The sequence below is a fragment of the Pieris brassicae genome, chromosome 4 (assembly GCF_905147105.1).
Source record: "Pieris brassicae chromosome 4, ilPieBrab1.1, whole genome shotgun sequence".
Classification (NCBI taxonomy): Eukaryota; Metazoa; Arthropoda; class Insecta; order Lepidoptera; family Pieridae; genus Pieris; species Pieris brassicae.
In genome coordinates, this window is record NC_059668.1 from 9,425,602 (window position 1) to 9,451,938 (window position 26,337).

The 26,337-nt window shown below is 32.5% G+C and overlaps 2 protein-coding genes across 3 annotated transcripts; one reads left to right on the plus strand and one right to left on the minus strand.

Moving 5' to 3' along the window:
• Positions 1 to 389: 389 nt before the first annotated feature.
• Positions 390 to 25,858, minus strand: LOC123708079 (phosphatidylinositol 4,5-bisphosphate 3-kinase catalytic subunit delta isoform). 2 transcript variants are annotated; one of them, XM_045658572.1, is made up of 19 exons: positions 25,816 to 25,858; positions 25,278 to 25,530; positions 24,600 to 24,831; positions 24,157 to 24,386; positions 19,584 to 19,830; positions 18,599 to 18,771; positions 16,853 to 17,068; positions 16,304 to 16,506; positions 15,706 to 15,891; positions 14,493 to 14,699; positions 12,954 to 13,097; positions 12,200 to 12,324; positions 11,044 to 11,188; positions 10,491 to 10,679; positions 9,393 to 9,535; positions 7,963 to 8,114; positions 7,436 to 7,612; positions 6,096 to 6,215; positions 390 to 4,564 (listed from the first exon to the last, which is right to left on the minus strand). In XM_045658572.1, the coding sequence occupies exons 2-19, from the start codon at positions 25,422 to 25,424 to the stop codon at positions 4,442 to 4,444; spliced, it is 3,159 nt and encodes a 1,052-aa protein (XP_045514528.1). In that variant the 5' UTR covers positions 25,425 to 25,530; positions 25,816 to 25,858; the 3' UTR covers positions 390 to 4,441. The 2 variants fall into 2 exon arrangements, with proteins under 2 accessions (XP_045514528.1, XP_045514527.1); XM_045658571.1 differs by having other exon boundaries at positions 25,707 to 25,839.
• On the plus strand, positions 20,626 to 24,177 carry LOC123708080 (leucine-rich repeat-containing protein 23-like). Its single transcript, XM_045658573.1, has 4 exons — positions 20,626 to 20,856; positions 21,828 to 22,425; positions 22,908 to 23,083; positions 23,951 to 24,177. The coding sequence occupies exons 1-4, from the start codon at positions 20,648 to 20,650 to the stop codon at positions 24,054 to 24,056; spliced, it is 1,089 nt and encodes a 362-aa protein (XP_045514529.1). The 5' UTR covers positions 20,626 to 20,647; the 3' UTR covers positions 24,057 to 24,177.
• Positions 25,859 to 26,337: the final 479 nt, after the last annotated feature.

Genomic DNA, 26,337 nt, shown 5'->3' on the forward strand with positions numbered 1-26,337 from the left:
TCATCATTCTTTGTCTTCTACTATAGACAATATACTATTTTCTTGGATAATATTGAGATAGTGATAAGCCGATGTGTCTAAATATGTCAAGATTTTGCGTTAATTTGCTTTGCACGTCTTTATACGATCGGAGATATTGTATAGATACGAAAAATATACAACCCAAAATATTTTTGCTCTGATGTTAGAATTTTTTGCAGAAAATTTAAAATGCTACATATTTCAAACCTTTTTTTTACATTTCGTTCATATAAAACACATAATTTACAAATAAAAATAGATAATGGAAATACGAAAACAAAATCTATCGTATTTCTGAAGCATCTATGAAGAAAACAAGTTTATTATAATATTTTATTGTTTATTCAAAAATCATATTTGAGATAGCAATAAAAATACAATTATTATATTTATACATTAAACGAATATGCTTTACATTTGTGTAACTTGTAAGTAAATGATAAATGACACAACAAAGGAACTATTGTATGCAGACTTGAGATGTACCGTGAAATCTAAATATATGGCTAATGTATATTATAAACTTAACTAATTCACACGTGCTCTCATGCATTATTTGGTGAATTCTATACAGATTCAACAGTACGAAACAATCAATATTTTGGCACTACTGTACGTTAAAAATTAAAAGTACACTCATAACTGTTCTGCTATTTTATTGAAAATTTAACGAACTTGAACAAACATTTCTGGTTCTCGTTCGATAAGGCATATCTTTGTATTTTCGCCATAAAACAGTAGTACCATCACACATATTCAACTAACAAGCTCCCATGCTTATATATATAACATAAATAATATTTACATTGCACAAACGCAGTTCGTGTACTCAAACATATTTGTATAAAATCGTATAAATTCATCAGATATTTAGCACTATAGGGAAGCATACTTGTTTGCATTCGACGTCAATAGAATACAAAACGTCACTTTTAAACTGTTAATTGTCACCGAACAGTTTATGCGACAAAAATATGACCGGATTCGATTGTTATGGCAGATAATTATAATATGAAACGATTTGTTCCTGAAATTCCATACGTATAATTTTATTATAAGTTAATAATTTGACTATTAACAGTATTCGATGCAATAATTTCGTATTATTAAAAAATATGGTGAAATTATCATTTCATTGTAGCAATTTAACAATAATTGATAATTAATTGCTGATGTTATTATTTACGGATCGACATTCAAACACTTTAATGTACAATCTATTAATGTTTTTTTTAGCTCAGACTATATAAGAATACATTTTATACGGTTCGTCTGAATGGAGAATGTTTTGTATGAAAATTAGTTACTTATAAATCTCAAGCAAGTTATGAAAATGCTTAACTTAAACGTAAATTGGCAGTTGTTAATCTTAAAATGTTACTGTCTTATAGTTCCCGGCACGTAAGTTGTCAATTTACAACGCGTAATTTACGTGCAAACTAAGACTCCCACCTGTCAATTGGTGATAGGATTTTGACAGAACAGATAGTCAGCGCGACATAACTCCCGTATGTCAAATCCCAAACGTTTCTGACATACGAGAATCTGACATTCAGAAATGAGACTTAGCACGAATTATCGACTTCAACATCAAATATAGAAGTATTGGTGCTAAACCCCTCTCTGAATCTTAGCGAGCTTTTCCCCTCGTGCCGAGATCTATATTATAATATGTAAATGACAAACTGATGTTTGTATACACAATCCCACTGGCTAGCTTATACAGCTAACGCGCTTCATTTGATCGCTTGTGTATTTGGCTACAAATAAACCTAAGTTCAGTACACGACACCATGAGGTAGTCAGACGTTATACAAAAAAAAAACCCTACATTATAATACTGCTACACTAACACTATGGGACCGACTAATTTCTGCATTGAGGCCTGTGCCTGACACGAACCATGCACGTTTCCTCAAATTTTACTTCCTCGTACATAGAATGTTTTTTTTATAGAAGAGGCGGTAAACTGCCAGGATACTCAGCTGATTTTAAGTGAACCACGCTCGTGGATAAGTGGCCCCGCGAGCGACCTTTTAAGAGTTGGTACGTTCCTTTCTTGACCCAAGTCGAGTGGCTAAAGGCGTACCTCTACGAACAGCTATCGAACAACTCATTCATTAAACAGAGAGTGATGGCGGCAGAAACACCTCCATTAATAATTTAAATATATTGAGTATCCATGCACCTAAAGCTACCAAGCATATGCTCAATTACATCTAAATACCTAAAAATATCGAAACACCGTCTTCAAACCGAGAATTATTTAAAACAGACGTGCATATCACAGCCAAAATGTCTGCCACACACCACCTCCGCTCGACAAATTCCAACATATATTTGTCTAACGCGATATAAATACCAAAAGCGACGACTCGTAGCAGTTACGAATGGTAAAACCTTAATGTAATAAACGAGTCTATAGCTGTCGGACAAAATAGTGTGTCGATTATATTAAATTTTTCAATTGAATCGACAATTTTACTTTTTTATGTTAATGTTTTCTGTCTGCCTGATTCCTCTCGTTGACTACATATAAAAACCACAACAGATTTTTTTTTTAATTTTCCCTGGTTTTGGTAGAAAAATTCCGCTCTATCCGATAACGGGTCGCTAGTATATCAAGTTTATCATTTCCAATCGATATGCTAGAACGACCAGACGATTCGAGCGTTAAAAGCACTTTCTCCCTTCAGCTGTCAGCATCATTAAAATACACCTGTCATTCACGTGGCCCTGCGTTTCACGTTTTACGTGCATGGTTACAACTCGACCGTAAAATTAATTTTTGTATAATGTTTATACTAATTTCTCAGCATATAAATTTCGTCTCTAGAGCTATCTTTGCGCCCTACGCGATTTCCAGATTTAACGATATATTTGTCTTCAGTCGAAATTTGTACTGGAACTTCACGATGATTTTCCCATTGAAATTTAGCATAAACGAAACACTATTTTGTACCAATTAAATAACTTCTAATATCAGTAATTCACGTTATCAATTTTTAAATAAAACATTTTTAACGGAGATATTTTTAGATTATTTATAAAGCGTTTTTATTATCTTTATCAAACATTTAACAAATTCACGTTTCCGTCAAAAAAGTTTTATTTGGCACGCGTAAAGCTAAGATATTAAAATGAATGCAATATTAATAGTACCTTACATTAATTCAATAACTACTTTTAATTTCTTCTATATTCATTTCTGCAACCAGTTTTTAGTTTTTTGTATCTACAAATATGTTAAATGTCAACATGTGCTAAGGAACGAGAATATCTAAGGAATACATTTCACGGCCGTACTAGTTTATATGAACTTTAAAAAATCGTTTCACACTCGCTTAATAATTTTGGTCTCTAATAGTAAAATCGCGTGATATTTTAAAGCCTATTTATATGGCATAGTAACATTTGACGAATATTCTCTCGGAAACCCGCAATACACAAACAAACGAGAAGTGATGTAGTTTACTACTCGAAAACGAATGTTCGACTTTCTTCGTTATTACTATGCCATTGTATAGTCTTATATTTTCGGATTTACTAAAACAATATATGAAGTGTCTATAGCAGTGTTTCCTAATGGGGCGAGAGGGGGTCACGCCCCACAGGGGGGCAATGTGATAAATTTTCTATTCAGATATTTATAATTTATTAAAATAATTATTTGTAATTTTAGTTATTCATTTTGTTTTAAAATCTAAATACTGTGTTAAGTTAACAATTTCCAACTAAATTCTTCCTAAAAACTATCATTTAAGGAAACACTGTCCTAAAGGAATAGTAGCCGAGATAGAAAAAGTCGTAAAGTATGAAAAAAATATTATAAATATTTAAAACTTTGAGTAATTATTTATTTTCGATAAATAAACGAACATTAACCTAAAAATTGGTTGCAGATACGTAAAATCGATTATTATAATGCAAATATATGAGTAATATACCATTTACAAGTACAATAAGTCTTAAGCCAATATTTTGGTTTACGTAATGCACCTTAATACGTCGTGATAAGGCTGCTATTTCAATGAGACTAAATATCACCTTTGACAAATCAAATTGTCACCGCTCTTTACTCAATTCATACATAGCATTCAAGCTATAGAAAATGTATGTCGGATTAAAACGCGTTTATCTACGCAAAACCAAATTTATAATCATTTAATATAACGATTCCATATTTACATATTAATGAATTTCCTGTATTTATGCACAAATAAGACGCCATTTTGACGTACAGCTGAACGTATTTTGATTGTTGATTTGATAACAACCTAACATGTTATAAATACGCGTTTTGATATGACAAACTATTTCATTATGGTGTTCATTTTGAATAATTTTTGTCATTGCACTCTTACAAAGTCTGTGGTGTATACTTCGACGGCTGCTTCTTCAGCCGTCGCACGGATCACTGTCAGTTGTTCTTGTCGAAGTTGTGGAATGCCCAGTTGAAGGATGTGGTCCATGAGTTCTTTTGCGCCTCCACGAACTTCATACGAAAGTGCTCTATCGCCTTTTCTTCTGATAGATCCATCACCTGTTATTAAAATACAATTTTTAATTTTCTAAAATGTACAGAACGAATAAACGTGAACGTGAACACAAGAACAGAGTGTCCTCCGCTAAAGACTGTATTATTTTTATTAAATTAGGTTAGTTTTATTAGTCTTAAGTTATAGCCTAACTTCGTAATGTTAAATTGTATTTGCAATTTATAAAAAAAATAACCTTTTTGTATAGCAACTAACGTGTCCTATCCTAATCTATATTTAAAAAAAACATCCGGCTAAGTTTCTTCTGTCAGTGTAAGCCTATTGACACAATACTAAACTCTAAGATCGTGAAGTAACTACATATGTGCCTATTTTTTATCTATGTTAGATTTTTCACGTACGTAACTAAGTGATCATCATCAAAGGTAAATAGGTCCCGAATAAAAAAACTCAGTTTTTTTTTTACATTTATATCTAGTCCAATTGCATCCCAATGTATGTGAGCACAAGTAGGCGTGGGTACGATTATGAAAATAATAGCGACCTACAATCTGTGCCTACGAATCACTATGACGTGAATCGCGTTAACGAACTAATACCGTGCACTAAGAATATATATATTTTTAACATATATAGTGTGTGGTAGAGTGGCGGAGAGTTTATTGCCAGTTCTTCTCATCTGTTCTACGCCCTTGATTGAAATCACTGGCAGTAAATGTAAAATTAGAAGCATTTAATGTATTTTTTTATTGACGTTCATAAGTGTACATTGTGTTACCTATAAGAATAGATGATTTTTGACTTTGACTTTGAAGCCAATCACTGATTGGCTATTAGTCTGGTAGAGGATCGACAAGTTGGATCACACAACCTTCCTACACAAATATCTAAATAAAATTTTCATTGAATGCACTCGAAATGTATATGTAAATTGTAATAAATTAAAAGTGTAGTACTCGTAAATAAATATAAAACTTGCTCATCTGATCTCAATGTTAATCGTAATATTATAAAGTTTTTGGTCGTTAATTAGCATATATCGATATGGAAATCAATTGATGAATTCTTATCGCATTAGACACTAAGAATAAATTAATATATAAGACGGAATTATGTATAAAATGGTAACATAGTTAAATCCACAGTTTAAAATATTAGTGAGTCCAGCCAGTGGTTAAGTTTATCGTTACAAACATACAAAAATGCAAATATTTCCCATTTATTATATCACTGTTTCGTGATAATAAATTGTGAATTCATAAAATTTACAAATATTAGTAAAACAACAGAAGACACGGACGCAGAAATATATCTGCCCTAAATGCATAGGCGTCTCGTACTAATGCGTCAAAATGTGTTGAATTTTTACATATGGGATCATAGTTCTCGCAATCTCGTTTCTGAATCTCATTCGTTAGTTAAAGGCTTAATGTATTTGATATTTTTTTAGCCGTTTCATAATTTAAACCTTTCGAATTAATAACCAATTCTGTAAAACATAGCTTTGAACGTAATCTGTGCATGTTTGTAATATATTAAAAATAGCTATTTTAGAAAAATATTGATAATTCTTACCAAAGTCTCTCTCAAATACTGAAGATCCTTTTCGGAGCTGAGTTCGGGAAGACCAGTGGATATCATCATAGAGAACAGAGACAGTATCAGATGCCCGTGTTTCCTGAGTATTTTGAAGGCCTGCAACACATTAGTTCATTTTATACGTATTATATTTTGATTCATAAAAAAATTTAACTGAAAGAATTTTATTTATTAAAGCTCACCCACGTCGTATAAAATGCTATAGTCATTATTAAAGCGATCATTTGTTAATCTTATAGACAATTAGGTGATCAGCCTTCTGTGCCTGACGAACGCCGTCGAGGTTTTGAGTCTAAGGCAAGCTGGTTTCCTAACGATGTTTTACCGTTCGAGCGAATATTAAATGCGCACATAGAAAGTCCATTGGTGCACAGCGAGAGATCGAACCTACGGCCTCGCCTATGAGTATCGCACGCTATATATTCGCCTAATTTAATAATAAAAAAATCATTGAACTTAATTGATTGATAAGCTCAGGAAATAGCTAATAGTGTATGTTGTTCAAGTAGAACTTGTATTAATTATATAATCATTTAAAAACATGCTTAAAAAATAATTAACCAAAGAACCGGTTTACATTCTTTAACATTTATACATTTTTCTAATATAAATTTTATTGATTTTTGCAAAGTGGTTTCACCGCAAAACGCACACTATATGTATAGTTAATATTTTTTAAATTAATATAGGCATCACGTATTAAACTTTGTCGACGATCTGACTTCGGCTTCGTTGGAAATAGTCAATTATATATTTTTCGTCATCATCGAATTATTTTCTTCAAAATAAAAAAAGAATCAGGCCAGCTCAAAAATGACGTTTTTTTTACAACTTTTGCAGAATTTCTGATGATTATTTTTTTTATTGATGTGATGGTTTATTCTTGCCGGGCGGCTATATATATGGAGCTTATATACCGAATTGTTTACTTTAGAAAAATCAACATATAGAAGAGAAAATAGTGTCTAAAAGATTCTTGCCAGTACTAAAAAGAGATCTGTGTAATGAAGATTGGAAATAATTGTACATTTCTCTCTTTAATCGGCAGTTCATGTCAGAGCGCTGTGGTCAGCAACGAAGCATCGGGACGGACTATCTGTTTCCACCGGTTTCTGTCCAGCTCCTCTCTTATGACAGTGTACAGTTTTGAGAATCTTGATCGGTCCATCTTATTGGTGAACGGCTTTATGATCTTCTGCCTTCTGTCTTACCAACCACGATCTGTTTCTCCAAGTTGTCATCGCATCAGGCATTATATCTTATATATTTTGTTTATTATCTACATAAGTAAAGTTATATAAAAAAAAAATACTTACAGTTTCACAAAGCTCTTTAAATATCTTGAAATCCAACTGCTCTCCAACACCGCCCCTCTGCCCTTTATTAATCACGTGAATGAAGTCGTGTGTTAACACGAACGGTACTCTTTCGCGTTTGAACCCATATTTTTGTTTAAAATGTCCTAGGAAGTGGCCGAAATCTATATGGAATAGCTAAAAGGAATTTTTTACTTGTCAAATATGCTAAAGTATCAAAAATCTTAAATGCTTATTTATTTAAAAACTCACTAGCCGCAGGGCTCTGTTAAGTGTCAATCAGATCTTTTGATATGTTAGTCAGTAAGTAAATTAACGTAGTTTTTCATCGATTTTAATTATCAAATTGCCCCAAACGTGAGCGTAGATCGGGCTTATTTATAAGAAATAATTTCACGATTAGTTTCCTTCGTTTTTATTTTTATTTTTCACAAACCGTAAATAATTATAAAAATCTTATATTTGACGCTGGCTAATGCAAAAGACGAAAAAGAAGATTCTAAAGTCTTTATTGTTCACATAGTCACCTGTCCAGTCTTTTTAACCATAATGTTGTCTGGATGTCTGTCCGCTATACCCAATACATAGGTCGCGACACAGTATCCCGCACAACTCATAGTAAATTCTTCAACCGCTTTATTCAACGCACTCTCGCTTTGATTTTGTTTCCGGAGCCATTCTGTACAAAAAAAACTATATAAAGAATGGCCATAATGACAACAATTTTATCAATTGTAATTTACCACTATGATACTTTATGACGGTTTCTGAACCTATTCAAGGTTCAGAAACTCTTAAAGAATAAATTGTATCTGTATGAAAAAAAATAACTAATAAAAATTTGAAAGAAAACAATTTTTTAAACGTATTAAAGCTATCTGTATTATTATAAACTTCTAATTATTTACATAATTTTAAATCTAAATTTTTCCGACGTTTTGCGTGCTTTACAGCGTGTACACGTAATACAAATAGCTTTAATCCGTTTAAAAAATAGTTTTCTTTCAATGTGTAAAAACTATGTTAACCAAAGACAATAGTAAAAATTAGATTTTAAGTATACAAAAATATTTAGTTTTCTATATATCGTGTTTATATATCGGAAATGAATATAGATTATATTAGGTACCTATGGAATTTAAGTGGGATCAGTCACAGTCAAAGTCATTATTTCAATTATGCCTATTAAAAAAGGCACTTTTGAAAGTGAAATTACAAGTAAAAAATTAATATTATCTTTTATCTTAAATTATCGTGATTTATGTGTACTTTTTACTTTATATTTTTAATGTATCATCTTTTTAGTTTAGTTTGCTTTTTTTTGTTCCTGTTTAGTTTTTGTCTTAATAACTGTGTATAACATGTATTTTTGCACTATTTGCCTATCTTATGTAATTTAATACATTTTTATTTATTTTTTTCTTTACTCACAGTGGTTGCCTGGAAGAGATCGCTCGAAAGCGATAAGGCCGCCAGTTGCCTTCCTTTTGATTTAATTATGTTCAATTTTTTTTAAATTGTAGTGTAACGAAGTGTTAATAAATAAAAAATAAAAAAGTACTATATTTGCCCCTTCCAGAAGTTTCGTATAGAGAAGAATTGTCAAGAAACTCCAACTTCTTACTCTTTTAAAATACTTTTTACATTATATTGTACTAACTTCTACGCGATTTCAGCCCCTCGTATAATCACGGGGATTTCACACGTTACATTTCTTTACTGTGACATTTATAATGATTTGTACGCACATATTTCGTTCATATAATTTTTTATTAACATTCGATTTAAATCCCCTTTAACGTGAAAAGTTATCGTGAGTCACTTGTACATAACACGTTATATATAACGAGAAAACTCCTACAACGCGGAACCATTCTATCGTGTTATAGGACAGATGACTGTATTCTTAACATACAAAAAGGTTTAATATAAATAAGTACAGATAACACAAACTCACGAAAAAGATTAGCCTTGGATATAGTGGAGGCTGCGTTGAAAAGCGCGCTCTGCTTCTGAATGTTGGCGACTGTCTCCGCTTCCTCTACAACTTCTATCATACCAACTGCGTACTCCATTGATATACAATTGTACGGGTTCAATCTGTTAGGAAAACATCAGAAACTTATATGAACTTAGCATCCTAGTGGATTCGTTTTTTGGTAATGTTCATAGACAAGTCATAACCAGCCATCTGCATTTTAATCCCGCATATAATAAATAATCTTTATTGGACTAGGATCTTATGAAAGAAAAAATAAAGAAAATTGCGCGGAAAATTAGATAATTTAAGATTACTTTTGTTACGATAGCAAATTTATTTTTCAGTGCATAGCGCCTTTCCAATTGAAACTTTTTTCATGTAACCTTATGGCGTTTGACATTGACAGAATGCGTGCAAATATCGTCAAAGGGGATGTAAGCAAAATGAAATAGTTTAAATCGGATCGGAGATATTATATTGACAAAATACATATAAAATAATAACAATCGCATATTGCTTGCGGCATTAATCTTGAGAATCCTTGTTTTTCTCATGGCCAGTTATATGTCACCTGTTCCCGTGTCGGAATACTAACAAAACTATTTATATACGCGCCAGAAAAACCCAACAAAGAATGTTGTATATCATAAAGCATTACAATACATTAAACATTACACTTTGTTTCTGAAATATATTTTTAGTTAATTATACCAATTCAACATCGATATACATAGTTAAGACAGGACAACGTGTGTCGAGTCCGCTAGTATTCCTGAATAAAAAAATACATAATTATTTCTGTATACAATTTTAAGTCTGGTTAATCTTTCGTAAGATGGATTAATGTTTTAAGAAATAACTGAGGCTTAATTAATTAATGAACATGATTAGAAATGTTTAAATAGTAACAGTTACTAATAGCTAATCAATACCACCAGCTTAACTAAAAATACTGTTTATCCAGTTATTATTAAAAACATAAAATTTTTAGACAGTATGATTTTTATTCACTCAGTTAATTCAATAATTAAATTAGACTAAGCAAAAATACATACATATAGCAGTTTTTCTTACCTAAAATCATAACCCGCGTTCTTCCAAATCCTATCCATAATTCTGAGCATTTGCAGAGTAAACATATCCTGGCGTAGGTCATCTCCAATTTTCAGAATAATCCTAATATCTGTTCCCGTGGGGTCCACGTTTTCAAACTCCAGTAACAGAGGTCGCATTTTACTGTCCTTCACTGTACATCTGTCGGGTCTGAAAATTGTTCATGAAATAATTAAATTTAAAAAAAACTTCATCTATTACCAAATATCAGACCCTCTTTCTATTCATAGGTTTTAATATATAAGTAAGAAAATGGCTAAATTAGGCTATTTTTAAATAAAACACTTTTTTAACGGATTTAAGCGATATATATAAACTTCGGTTAAAATTATATTATATAATTTAAATTAATTTAAATTATATTATATAATTTTAACCGAAGTTCAAATTGCAGGTTCATAATGCAGACATTTCTGTATGCGCTTTAAACTAAATATAAATATTGACTAATATATGATATAATGATTAGAAATTGAGCGAATATAGCGGTTTTTTTTTAATATCAGCAACTTACTTTATCCGTTTACAGACAAGACTAGGAGTTAACGGCGACGCAAAATCACATAACTGCTCCATACAATGTTCTTCTTGCAAATGTATGTGAAGCGCCGCACGCGCTTTTGATATTTCCTTCTTTTTGCGAATCGCTTGACTAACCCCTGCATACAGATATTTTAAGTTAAATATATAATAACAGTGTAAACATTATACATTTGTCAAAAAGACTGAGACAATTAAATCACTATAAATAAAAACTTCTTCCTTATAAGTTTTAAGAACTGATAAAAACTTTAAAAGCAGTTTTGAACTAGTGGCTTCAGCGTGGGACCAATGAACTGTCTATGTGTAAAGTCCATATTTAATATACGCTCGAACGGTGAAGGAAAACATCGTGAGGAAACCAAAAACGCAAGCTGCCTTAGACCCAAAAAGTCGACAGGGACAGGCCTTGGTCTTGGACCTGCCCGGCCTGTCCCTGGCTGTTATGAATAATAAAAACATATTTTTTCTTTTTTGAAAAAAAGACAAAAAATTAGAAAACCAAACACATTCCCTACAACTCAGATGGGCAGAGTTACGTACTCTATTATACAGATGGGCGAAAAGGGCAACCAAATGAACGGGCCCAAAAGGACAAAGAAAAAAGGGCACACTAAAAGAGCGATGGGTCGAGGTTGAAATACATGATCCTGGAACACTTGCACATGGGCCAAGAGAACCCAGTTTTTTATGGTTATCTCGCAGAAAGTTACAGCAAGAAAGCTGTATTAAAAATTACTGCTTTTTGAAGGATGATATGAATAGCTTTCGGTAGGTCTAATAGATAGATTCGTGTTCTATGGAATAATTCCACTTATCGCACTATTATTAAGGACATTTGAATATAAACCATAGCCAAACCACAGGGTTTAACATTGGAAAAATCAAAAAATTGTGTTAAATGAATAAAATCGATTATAAGAAAGATTTTTAAATTTTCTTGTTTAAATATTATGTTTGGTTACCGCTACAATAAACATTTTCGAGCGCTTTAAAAATCATTAAATATACCTTTTTTAATTATGATTTTTTTTTAACAATTTTAGTATGATGGAGAGTTTGTTAGATATTCTAGTGTACATTATGTTACCTATATGAAGAAATGATATTTTAAAGGATTAACTACTTACATTTGAGCTTATCGAGGCATGTGATCTGTCTCGTCAATGTGCTGATGTGATCTTGACAGCCGCGACAGTACGCCTCCAATACGAGCCCGAAACGAACGCACACGGACGGAACGTGCATTTCTGATCTGTAATTATACATAAATGTATTTTGGGAGATGGGACGCCAGATCCGGTCCAGTCTAATTGTCACAATAATCTTTATTTATTAACAAATGTCTAATAGATATAGAATTTTGAATGAAATAAATTTTAAAAGGAGGAAATATATATACAAATCCCGACAGAGTTTAAAAAACCAATATAAAATTCTGCAGCTATCTTTTTTTTATTGATTATGAATGCAACGTTTATGTGTGTATGTATAGACGCAATTACCTCTACGTCTTACGTTAAAAGGAAATTATGTAAAGAATTAAAAAAAAATGGTTGCCAGATCTGTCAGCCGCAAAGTATTGTTTGCCCGTTAATTATTTATATTTTTTTATTAAAAATAAAATAATGTCTTTTTCCCGTTTACCATGGATGGATGGATAATCCATGGTTGTCGGTAAACGAGTTAACCCTTCACATTTATTTAACATTAATTAAATCAATAAACACATATAGATAATCAAGGATAGGATATTTGTCCAATAGCCTTTGACTTCCAACAATTTGATGAAATGATAATTAATGCTTACAGTCAAATAATTAATATTTATTTAATAAAATATTTTTATAGATTTTACACATTTTTTTATCGATTAATACCTACCTTAAATGCCAAAAGAGGTAGTGTCCAATAGTCCTATTCTTGAAGGCGCGTTCCAATAAAAATCTCGCGAGATCACACATCAGATAAGATTCATGCTTCAATGCTTGCACTAGTTGTAATAAATATAATAATAAGTCTTCATCGCTGCAATGATAACGTTAACTTCGTTAGAGAATTTTATGGTATTAAGTAATAATAGATAGGCACGTAAATGTAATAATATCATATTATAAGACCATTATCATAATGTCATAATAATAAGTTATTTATAATTATTGTCAAACTTATGGTCCAAATACACGTTCGAGCAATAAGGGCACCTTGCCTTTAAAAATATAATAAGTTGGGAAAATTTAAATAGAGTTCATATCGTCTTATTTACACCATTTTAACTAGTCATCTGGGTGTCCCTTTTCATCACAGCGGAAACACACTCTGATAGAAATGGACGAAAGAGTATTTTGTAATAACAGTGCGATTAGAATGTTTTTTTTAATACAGTTGCTCAAAAAGTGGCTTATTGCAGGGACGTATAGCGTTCGGGATGTGGGCTATTACACACTCGTGCGTTCTCTTTTCCAACTGTCAAAGCAATATCTATCAAAAAGAAAAAAAAACAACCACGAAGTTTTTACAAAAAAAAATTCATAGAAGTTTTTACTAAAAAAAATCATAGAAGTTTTTATGATTCATGCAAATATTTCTAAAAAGAAGCAATTAATTTGTTTCAATATCAGATTTATCTACTGAAGATTTGGTTGTATGGGTCTAGTTTCCTTAGGCTACCCAGAATGGGTGAAGAAAAGAAAAAAAATGTCTGCTTATATTTTTTTACGGTTGGCGCCACTTTCCAAAAATGTTCTTGCGAGTTTAGTTGTTTGTTGCACAAAATGAGTAATTTCGACGAAATTTTATTTGAATTAACACCAACTCAGTATAATTGCACAAAATGCTTCGGAGAACATTTTACCAGAAAAGTCAAAAAGCCGCTATATATCAATATACGACGAATTTATTGCGTGGAGAGAAGAGAAAACAGCAAATAGTTTTATTAAATTGCTTTTTTTTTCGCAACTGTATTTAACAGAGTTGTTCAGTACACGTGCGTAACCGTCGTTGCAACTTGTTCTGACTGTCAGTTTGTCGGAACTCTTTGCAATGATAGGCTTTCCGCACTTGTAATGAAATATACTATTTTGAGTATTTATATAACTTTGGGGGGCATAAAATATGTTTAACTACATATATTATATAGTAAACTCATTTTTTGACCAAATTAAAGCTAGGTGTCAATTAATTAATTTCTTATACAAGTTTCTGCAACTATTTTTAACATTAATAAACTCTCATAAACTGGAAATTAATAATTTTTTTAAATGACGCCATTTATCAGTTAGTAGTAGTTAGTTACGTCATTGAATATACAACTACTTTTTTATAAAACTTTTTGTTATAGTACATAAACACTCATACTGACAGAAGACTCGCAAGTGCGTTGCCAGCCTTTTTTTACTAATAATTTTAATCAATATTATTTACCTAATCTTAGCCAAACACTCCACCGCAAAACTCCGTACAGCCGCATCCGCGTAGGCATAGTCCAATAATTCCAAAGACGACTCGACTCGCAACATTGGCCAACTAGAGAGCATTCTCGCGACGCGAGCAGTCTCTGCCCGTTCAGTCCATTCGACGCACGAGAGCAGCTTGGGCAGCAATTCTGGGGCCGTCGTTTGGAAGTATTCTCTGGTCAATAAAAATAGTTATGAGAAAATTGCTATCAGTCAGTCAAATACACTTTTTCTTGTAACATACAAAGTTTTTTTTATAGAACTGGGGGCAAACCCGGCAGGAGGCTCACCTGATGTTTAGTGCCGCCCTGATGTTTAGTGCCGACTCAATGCCAGAGGGCTCGCGAGTGCGTTGCCGGCCTTTTAAGATTTTTTTCCCTTTTTTGGAAATTTTATTTTCGGTAATTTATGCAGCAGCAGAAACTACAGGCGACAGATCATTAGGTAAATTCATGGGGCCAATAAGGGACGAAGGGCTCATGGAGAGTAAGAAAGAATGCCGAAATAGTAGAACTGGTCCAGCCCAACATTACTGGCGAATGCAACTCCCATTGGCTGCGTTCCCCTTGAGCACATGGGCCATGATCGGGCAGTGAAGGAAGCATATTGTCAAACGCAGGCCGGCCCAGGTACAGTTTGATCGATAGAGTGGAGAACGTGCTGCTAAAAGTCAGAAATAAGTGGGAAGTGACAAGACAGGAAGCGCTGGAAGTTCCTTGTTTCGGATGCCAAGACACATTTTGGGTCGTAGAGCCATCGAACACTTGGTTAAAGTAACTATATAAAAAGTTAAAATTTGTATTTTTTTGTAATTTTCTGATGACATAACAGGTTTAACGTGACCGGATAAACATAACTCATCCGCGAAAATAGATAGAGGACACTGTGAGTAATTTCTGCAAAAACCCGTCATCTTTTAGTCGATACCAACTCCGGGGAAATAAATACAGATAACACAACTTTCTCTACAGCTGTGATACTTTTGACATGCAACACCTTTTGTCTTAAGTCACCGTAACTACGCAGGCTGTAAAGCACGCGAAACGTCGTAAAAATTAAAATTTAAAATTATGTAAATAATTATAAGTTTATAATAAAACAAATAGCTTTAATCCGGTAAAAAAATTGTTTTCTTTCAATGTGTAAAAGCTATGTTAACCAAAGACAATACTATAACTCACCTAGCTGCCCAAATATCCTTCTTTTCTTGCTCGTGCATTTCATACATGGGATCCTTTTCGGCGGTGACTCGTAATTTCTCAAAGTCTTCATTCAGTTGCGCCATTTCCGCTCCGTTCTCAAGTTGGTCAGCATACGATTTTATGGCTTCTTGCTTCGGGAATAAGATTGGGTGTTGGCAGTCATAGCTGGAATAATTAATATATATATATATATTATCTCACAATATATTGACTTCATTAACACTATTATGCAAAAAATACAATTTTATATAATAATAAAGCCTATTTATTTCCAAATGTTCAATGGTTTATAATATACAATTGAGAGTTGATTACTTAAGAGGTATTTAAATAGATAGTTACGCTTGTTATCCGTGAGAGTTTTAGGTTGAGGGGTGATTAGTAGAAAGGTATTTAAATAGCTAGTTACTCTTGTTATCCGTGGGAGTTTTAGGTTGAGTGTTGATTAGTTGAGAGATATTTTAATAGCTAGTTACGCTTTTTTTTCGTGAGTTTTAGGTTGAGAGTTAGTAGAGAGGTATTTAGAGAGAGAGGTAAACACATTAATGTGCGGAAATCGAATGCTAAGATCACTTACTTCGAGAATCTGACTTGTAGCGCAGCGCACGAATCAGTATTAGGATTAGCGAGTACAGTTCCAAGGGGGTGTAACAATACGTCATCACCCTGCGTCTCGTCCGCGACGTGCGTCCACATGAACAACGTCACGGCCTCCGTACGTAACTGTTCTTTGTAGTCGAATACCATTGTGTTGACCCACGCTAGTCTGTTTATTGCGTCCTAGAAAGATTTCTTTTATATGAAATTTTTATTGAGTCCGGGTTTTCCTCGTAAATTACTACTGACTGGTTTACTGCTGACAACACCGTTTTTCAGACAAAAACTCAGAAAAATCTTAACGTTCCAATAAAAATGTATGTCAAGAATAAGTGTAATCTGAAATTCAGTTCTGATCAAAATATATGAAGTATAAAACTATATTATATATTAATGAGCAATAATAATCGTTTTCCGACAGTGTACAGTTACATTAATAACTAATCTTCAACTTTGCGTAGCTTTGTATATCTAAATTGATGTCTGTCATGTTTATTGTAAATTTGATTTTTTTTTAATCTCCACATACCTTTGTATCTTTTCCTCTCCGTTTATTTTTAGCCTTTGATATTTCGTATATAACAAAGCAGAGCCTTGCCATTCGCGGGACACTACACACTTTTATAGGGAACTGCAATTCTTCGTCCCATTGCGCCTCGCCCTCTTTAGAAACGACCGCCACTTTCGTCTTTTGGGGTTCACAGAGTGACTTGCCACCGTGGTATATACCGGCTTGGCATACGACCTTAAAGTAAATAATGTAAAAGCTTTAATATACATTTTTATACGCCAACAACGCACTTGCGAGCCCTCTAGAGCGAGATAATAAGAGTGTCTATAAGCGGCAGTATCATTTAACATCTGGTGAGCGTCATGTTGTATAAAAAATACTAAGAAGTAAAGAACGTTGGCCATCTATGGTCTCATTGCTTCAACCTCATCAAAATGCGTTATATGAAAACAAAATCATAAATACTTAAATCTATTAAGTTTTAAATATTTACTAAATTTTCTGATTACGAAGTGTGTGACAAATATATATGTCGGATAATGAATATTTTAAAATTCCCGCCACTCTGAAGTTAGTCGTAGAATGCGGTGTGGTAAGGTAAGGTAGACTGTCAACGTTGACAATTGACAATGCCTAGTCTGTGTGATCTACTAAATGTCAGTGGCGCGACTGTTTCGTGACAGTAAGTGAATTCTTTAGTCACTTGAGTTTCGAACGTCGCCTGCGCACTGACTGTGTTATAATGTCGGACGACGGTAGTAACACCAATTTTGCAATTATTAATCGCGTTGAATCTGCGACATATATATATATATACATTTCAGGCGGTATCTACCGCATACACATACAAAAGTATACATTTTAATATTATAGATTAATATGAACCATTACCATTTAGAATTGTATAACATATCTGTACATTATTAAAAAAGTCAAGAAGGTACGCATTTCGTATGATGATTATTTATAACACATTAAAATTTAATTAAATATCCTCTATTTATTTCATACTCCTCCATACTAAATATATAGCCAAAGATGGAATCTATAATATATAGAAAAAAGTTCAGACATTTACAAAACATAGGGAAGAAAGGAGCAAAAATTTAAGTGTGTAAGTCAGGGTGTAAAATATATCGCTTGCCCCAAAGCAACAAAGTCGTAAAGCAGTATTACGACTGTTTTAATTTTGTTTTATTTATGACTTCGTTGGGTAATGTACTATAACTACCTACTTTTTTCATAATTTGTGCAAAACATTTTAGTAAGAAAACACGAGAATATCTTTATTCGACGGAAATTATTTGAGCACAATGTTAGTGATACTCGTTTATCTAATTTTACATTCCTAAAATAGATCGCAACAATAAAGATAGTTATAGTTTAGATTGTAATTCTACCAAATAATCATTAAAATTATGCTTAAATTATAATTAATGCGACAGTTTAAAAACAAATAAAGAGTGGTAATAAATTATTACGTTCCAGACATTGGTCAAATTACCGTCGTAATATTTTGCTCTTCTGTCTAATTACTGTACAATAAGTAATTTTCTAACTATTTATACTAAATACATAACAACAACGCTTATCGTCTAATAAGAAAAAAGATGCTATAATTTCATAGGTATATATGTTATGTCAAGTTATATATATGTAAGAAATAATAGCATTACTTTGTTTTACCCTGGGGCAAATAAAGAATAATTAGAAGACGTTTTGAAAACTCGCGTAAAAGTTATTTTCAATTAATAAAATAACTACCTCAACAAGTCTCCCCGGATCCACGTTCAGTCCACCAACAGTCTGTATCAAACAGGAGTAGTTCCACTCAATCTTCCACGAGGACTCATGATTCTTTTTCTTTCGTATTGTGTTTGATTGCTCCGATGTAAGTCTTCTTCTCTCCGGCAGCGCGTAGTATTGCATATCACAGTCTGAAAACGTTAATTAATTATTAAGTTTTTTGGACAGTTACATAACACTGTAATGTCTTTTTATAAAGATCTGTAGTATAATTTTTTTGCACGACCCGAAGTCCTCAATCTAATCCAAACGTAGAAAAATGATATGACAAATTAAAAATGATGGATTGAGTAAGCTATTTTCAAATGACACAGAGTAGTCTTCATTGCTGAAAGTCGTGCTTGTCTTGAAAGCCGTAAGCGATACATCGATTAGGGATACATTACTGCCTCCATACCACTCTATCTTGTGCATGAGGAATGTTGAGACCCATTTTGTCTTTACCTGGTCAGACCAACGGGCTAACATTCCTGACTTCTTCTGCCAACACCTACCATTACCAACTTGTCAAGACTACTTGGTTCTCTCCTGGCAATATGGCCTAAGTAGGCAAACACGTTTGTAAATTATAGTCGACAGTTTTGTGGTGATTTTAGTTGGTTGAGAATGGACTGAATGAACACTGGTAGTAATGATCTTAAAATAGGGCCGGATGAAGGTTCCTGCTTGATCAGGACAAGACCTGGCTGCAGAGCTCCGATAATGATTTCTAGAAAACATAGATAATCACTCTTATTGGAGTGATTATCTATGTTTTTTTTAACATTAGTCCATCGTTTATATTTAATTTTTTTCCAATCGGTATATTTATAAATCACCTAATCGATATAAAACACTTTGTTTCAAGCGGATTGAAGAATAATTTAGATTACTTTTTTGTATCGAAAACGTGTTTACAGTCGTGTCAAACTTCCGCTAGTTTACTAAATTAAACAATACTCACAAGTTATTTTATCCATACTGACAGTCATGACCTGAGGTACGCCGTCCTTAGCGAGCATGTCTTGTATGTAGAGGAATTGTATGAGCGGATAATCTCCTAATAGGTATTCCTCCCTACCACACACCTTTAACACATAATTTCGTGGTTGTTCTCCTCGCATATTTAGCGAGTTCGCTTTCTTGCGAAATATTGTATCCACGTGTTGCTGTGGTGTGAGGTTTACGGATACGTTAGATGTAAATGAGATCTAAAAAACAAATGAAATACAGTTGTTTTGGCATATGTTTTATCTTATATTTATATATTCTTCGCCGGTTGAGAAGTTGGGGCTGCTAATACGGATTCACACACTAGGCATGGGAAACGGCTACTATTGGCTGCCGTGCCGAGGGTGCAGAGTTGCTCAGACTAAGAAAAGAAAGCGGTAAAGACTGACTTATTCAGTATAACTGACTGAATTAATAATAATGGCAATGTCTATTACCTGTTATGGACGTTTAGGTTAAAGAGTTTGAAATAAATAATTTATATTCTCATTTTAAGATTCTCGTTTCAAAGTCACAAATTTAAGAATCGTTATTATGTAATAACCATACTTTTAAGGTAGCTTAAAAGCTCAAATAAAGCCTGAATTGTGACTTGATGAGAGGAATAAAGTCCAATATACCGCCGGCTACTACATTTTTGCGTTGATTTTACTACTTTTTTTCTCGATTCTGTATTTACTGAACGGACTTATTTTTATATTATCAATGAACTACTATAATTAAAGTTAAAGTTTCCAAATATTTAACTTATTTATACATATGCATTCAGTTTATAGTATTAAATAACTAATAATCGCAGCTATCGAATATATTAGATTTGATCGCTACAGTTAGTAAATGAAATCTAAAAAAAATAATTTCACAGATTTTAAAAATTGAATGCGAAATTCTTTCACTTGTTATAACAATCTGACTAAATCTGATTCCAATTCGATTACAAAGGAAACTTTTTTAACAATTACAACTCAAACGAAATAGTTTTTTGTCATCTTGACGTAATTGTCATCAAAGGCAACCATGCTTAAATCGCATTTTAATTTGCAAAAAGACGAAGTTGAAGAGATTGAGGAGGAGCCAATATCGCCGGTATATCATGAAGAACAAGTAGGGGAAATAAGCCCTGACGAGGAACTGGTACCGGTTTTCAAGTTCCCCGAAAGACGGCTCAATAAAGGCGAGATAAACTCACGATTGGGTGTCTTAGGAAAGATAGCATCAGGTGATGGGTGAGTTTATCTTCAAGATATCAAATATAAGGTTCATATACCGATAAAGAGTGAACTAAGTTAAACAGTCTACATGTTTTCAATATTAGGTTCGGGTTATGACTGAATAGCAATGAGGTATACAATTATAAAGTTAGGTTAAACTTAAAAAACATGATGGGTTTTGCTTGAGTATGAAAAACAGTAGCTGTTTTATACAAGAACTAGAGACAGTTTATTTATCTCGCAATCCTACTGTTAACATAAATTATATATAACAAAAAACAATTATACTTAAAATATAGCCAAAGATGAAATACATAATATATACAAAAAGGTTCACACATTTGCGAAAGGAAAAAAACTATAAAAATAATTCAATACATTTAACTAAGTAATGCCTAATTCGGCTGTATTGAATGATGGTGTGAATATGTGTACGTGAGGATGTAGGTATATGTGAGGTGCGCTCATAATGCAGGTGATTTAGCACTATGGATATTCTTAATACTCCTTTTAAGCATTTTCCGCAATATAGCTTAAACAAGTCAAGGCTTAAATAATGGTCGTTGTATGTCTTTATAAATGAAGTTGTTAATGTTTTGTAGCAGTTTTTATACAAAACTATTTATTTTTGACAAATGGTTTAGAACAGGTCAAAGCTTGTTTATCTATTCCGAGGTTTAAACCGTCATAAAGCTTTATTATATATATCTTTTTATTCTGTTTTTAACAAAACAAACCACTGCGAAATTTGATCGGTACGCCGTGGTTGACGTGAAATGCTGAACTCAATAAACATTTGGAAATTACCACTGTCGAGGAAGACATTGAAAGATCAACCAAACAATACAAAAAGGATTGATAGTTTGCGAGTTAAGGAGGGCAAACAAATCATTGTATTTGTATTCCCGAATTGCCTCAAAGTCATAAAATCTGATAAAAGCCAACAGGCTTTTGCAGATGGATAACAGTTTTATAAACATTTTCAGATACACCTACTTAAAAGCATCGTGTACCGGCATGAATTTAACAGACCTATCAGCGTTCAAAACCTTCAAACATCTTCAATACATAGATATATCGAACAACAACATAAATTCCGAGAGTTTGCAAGTCTTGTCCGAATTACCATTCCTCTTGTTAATACACGCGGACAAAAACCAACTAACCTCAGGTTATTTAAAGCGTATGAAATACTTGCAAGTGATAATTTTTAATAACAATTTGATAACGTCAGTATATGACATATACCAACCAGAGATGAGTACTGTTGAAGTTGGATACAATAAAATTAAAACTATACAATTCGAAAATCGTATGCCAAACATTAAATGCCTCGATTTCAGATATAATTTTATTGAAGACATATCAAACATTGATTTTCCTAATTTAGATAGCTTGTATTTAGCTGGTAATAAAATAACGAGTTTACTTGGAATAGAGAGGCTTAAGAATTTAAGAATTTTGCACGTGCGAAATAATCCCATAAAATTACTTAATGGATTTGATTCGGAACACAAGAAACTGCAGTACGTCAATCTGCGTAATTGTAAAGTTTCTACGTTGAAGCAAGTTAAGAAATTACGGGTTAGTATTTACATTTTATGTATACGTTTTGGTGTCGGATATAAGAAAGAGCCTTTGAATTTAACCCAACAAAATGTCATTCCTTAAATGTCAGGAACAACGCTGACAGAATCATTTCCTTATTACACGCAAGTAGTTTAGACAATAGGCAGATGTTCGCAAATCATCAACAACCAGTCTGCGTTGAGCATAGAGAGCGATTGCCTAATTATAATTAAGTAAAATTAATTAATAAATAAAGTTTCTTTAAAAAGTTGTCGATCTAACACCACATATTGACAGGATTTGGTGATCGCATATGAACTGATAGCAAGAGATTTAGGACCTTGAGTTTCTAATACCCCAGGATTCCCAGATTCACCTCTAATGCCAACCAGTCACCTGGCACAATAGTTTACGTTACATATAGTTCTTCCGTTTATCAATTAATTTGCTATAACATTACAAACAAGAAAAATATAATTTTCTATTCAAACTTCTAGGTGCTGACGGCCCTTGAAATACTAATTCTAAAGGGATGCCCGTACATGGGAGGGACTGGGGATGAAGACGCTGAAAACCCAGAAGAAGAAGACAATGCTGAACTTAGAGTAGAAGTCTTAGCGGCACTTCCTCGAGTAAAAAGACTAAATAAGGGAGCTATAACTCCAGAAGAACGGTATAATTGTGTTTTTTATTATTCTAAATTAACAGAAAATCGTAGTGTATATGTCGCAGTAAAATAGTTTAATCAGTGAGTTAATTGAATTTCTAGACAGTTAATTAGAAATCGATATTCAATCATGTCGCTAAAGTTCCGTCAGACAAGTGAGTGAACGAAAGGTTTAACGAGTTTCCTAAACGTTCCTAGACAAGAAGACTAACCTAACCTAACCATACAATAAAACATAACACGGAATTTCCAAGCTCTCAGTTCTTCACGATCACACCGAAATAACAATAATAAATGAAATAATCATGGCGGAGTCTTTTTTACATTATTAATCAACACGCTGGCTTTCGGTCAGACAGATAGTTAAACGTGTTCGACGCTGCTTCATTTTAATCAAAATGCTTTCAATTAACTCTCTGATTTAACTACTTTACTGCGACATATACACCGTACATTAATATTATTGAACGAAGTATTAGTTACCATCAATTTAATTTGGTGTATTATTTAATTTAACAAGTGCCATTTACTTGTAAAATTAAAATTTATTAGGTTCAATTTCATTTCATTTTCACCTTTTTACTATTATCAATATTACTTATCGATAAACTCACATTCAGCAAACATTGCCAGAGATATCATTTTTTAAAAGTAATTTTAAAACAATGAATTTAATATTAGTAGCTTTTCCCTATATATCACCAACACCAGTGTGATATTACATTAAGCCAGTTACCAGTATACCAGGCAATAAGACAAACATCTAATTATTTTTTACATTATAATATTATTTATCATCAAGAAAGTTAGATTAGATCAATGTCTAATAATCAACAAAGTTTAAAAATGATGTGACCTGTATATTTTGTTTAGAACTGAAGCTAATGATTTAATGAAGCAGTGGATAGAAGAAGGAGAAAATGATGAAGAAGAATTGGAAGAAGAAAATCATGAACAAGAATCTATAGAGGAACCATAGAGAACTTATAATAACTAGGATATGATATTGAATTGTACAATATATATATTAAATGCTAACCAGTTCCTTTTAAAAAAACAATAAAAAACTTAAAACTCACCTCTGTATTGGCAACTTTAGTGACAAGTATAAAACAATTATTATTTAAATGGCTATTAAGTGTAATAGGTACAGATGGGCTGTCAGCCAGTCTCGGTGGGCAGTGGTATTTTAATCTGTCTAAGGGTGTGCTCTGTGCACGCTTCATTAAACTCTCTTCAGCTAGGCATCTCATTCGCATACGAAAGTCATTTACTTCTGAACTTCTTAAACTATCAAATTCATTTAAACCTAGAAAATAAAGTTTTGCATAAAATATATTATATGAATACTCAAACCAAAAAATGATCAGAAAGGCCTAAGCAGGATGTCAATGTCATATTAATATAATTTATAATAAGGATTTTATGATTATTTAATTAATTTTAATTGTTAACCATGATGGGTCAGTTAACTCAGACTAGAATAGTGCTTATTATTTAGCTGTTTTAATACTTAACATACCTTTTCCAATTAATCTGCTAATCTGCGTGTTAAGCAAGGTCTCTCCAGGCTTATCTATAGATCTCTCAATTATCATGAGCACTCCAAATACTGGTCGTATGTCCCGAACACGCTTATTCTCATCATCAACTTCTTCAGGAACAGCCAATGAGTTGATGAATTGAAATACATAACCAGACATTTCTCGAAGCATGCCAAAGAGTGGCATCTTTCCCGCCAAGTCCCATATTTCCTAAAAAAAATTGTAACCATTAATGGTATGTTGAAAGATGTTTAAGTAAAAATTAAATAAATATTTATAATGTAAACTCAAAAGTAATACACATGGTAAGGATGGTAACTACAGTTCTACAAATTTTAAAAATAATGGCAAATATTAACTTGATGTGTAATTTGTAAATAAACATATATTTTTTTAAATAAAATATCTAAAATTATTACAATATTTTTAAATCGTTTACATATTTTGTGTAGTTACTTCAAAATAAAAAACTCACACTACTTTATAAAAATAAGTAAACAAGTTGTATCATAATCACTCATGCTGCATGTGAGCAGTAAGTGATGTAAACAATGCTCCACTTTCTAAAAATCAAAGTCACTTATCATTGTTCACATTACACAATAGTTTGACCCACATCTAGTACCAAATGATTCATGTTTTAACTAGATACTAACCTCCTTAACATCTTGAAGAGTTGCATCCCAGCTAACTGATACTGGTAAATAAATTGAATTTGGCATCAAACACGTTAAATCTACGTAATCCGACGGCGTGGACGTCCAGTAATCCCAACTTAAGGGACAACTCGGCGCAGGAACCATTGTTTTGATGATTTCTCAACTTATTACACAAACAACAACGCCCGACACATTTTAACACCTTTCACTGAAAAACATTCTCCAAGGCGACCGTAATCTACGGATGCATCTGTAAGCACATGAGCCACATGTTAATCGTTGTTATTAAAAATGCGATATTGAATCATAACATTTCCTGGTATTTTGATTAAGGGACAAATCGCCATTCGAAAAACTGTCATTGATGTTACACAAACAATATTTTTTCTATAAAATCAAAACAATAGAATCAATATTGGTATTTACCTCCCAATTAAGAATTGACATTATGTTTTAATAATAGCAATCACTTAAATATTTCACCGTAATGATTTTTTTTTACGAAGTAAACAGAAATAAAAACAGATTTTATTACGTGCAAGAAGTAGGAGTTTTTTCACTGGCACAGATTAGTAATTATTATAATATTGAATATTTACAAATTTCCTAAAAAAACATAGGAAATGAAAGATGACAGGTTAAAGTCTATAGAGCTTAGTTTTATAGATTAAGATTTGATTATTTATATAATGGCAGCTGACAAGATAACAGACGTATCACCGATAACAGTATAGGCATGGATCATCGCTTTTTTACCTTAGAGCTATATATAGAGATATATATAAATTTATTATGCATTTTTATCAAGATTCTATATAATTTTTATACAGTGTTGCAATGTTTATCCTGCCTTTTGTCGCATTTTTTGGTGTTAGACATATTTTGTCAGAGTATTATCCTGTTGACATTTATGAGGACTGTCAGGGGGTCTAGACAAGATCGCTTAACAGTAGTGTATGTAGAAAGTCGAAAATAAAATTTGAAAGAAAATTACAGCTCGTGTCGACGATTGGTAGCCTATACGTGAGTCGGGATACAATAAGCGACGCCATGACAG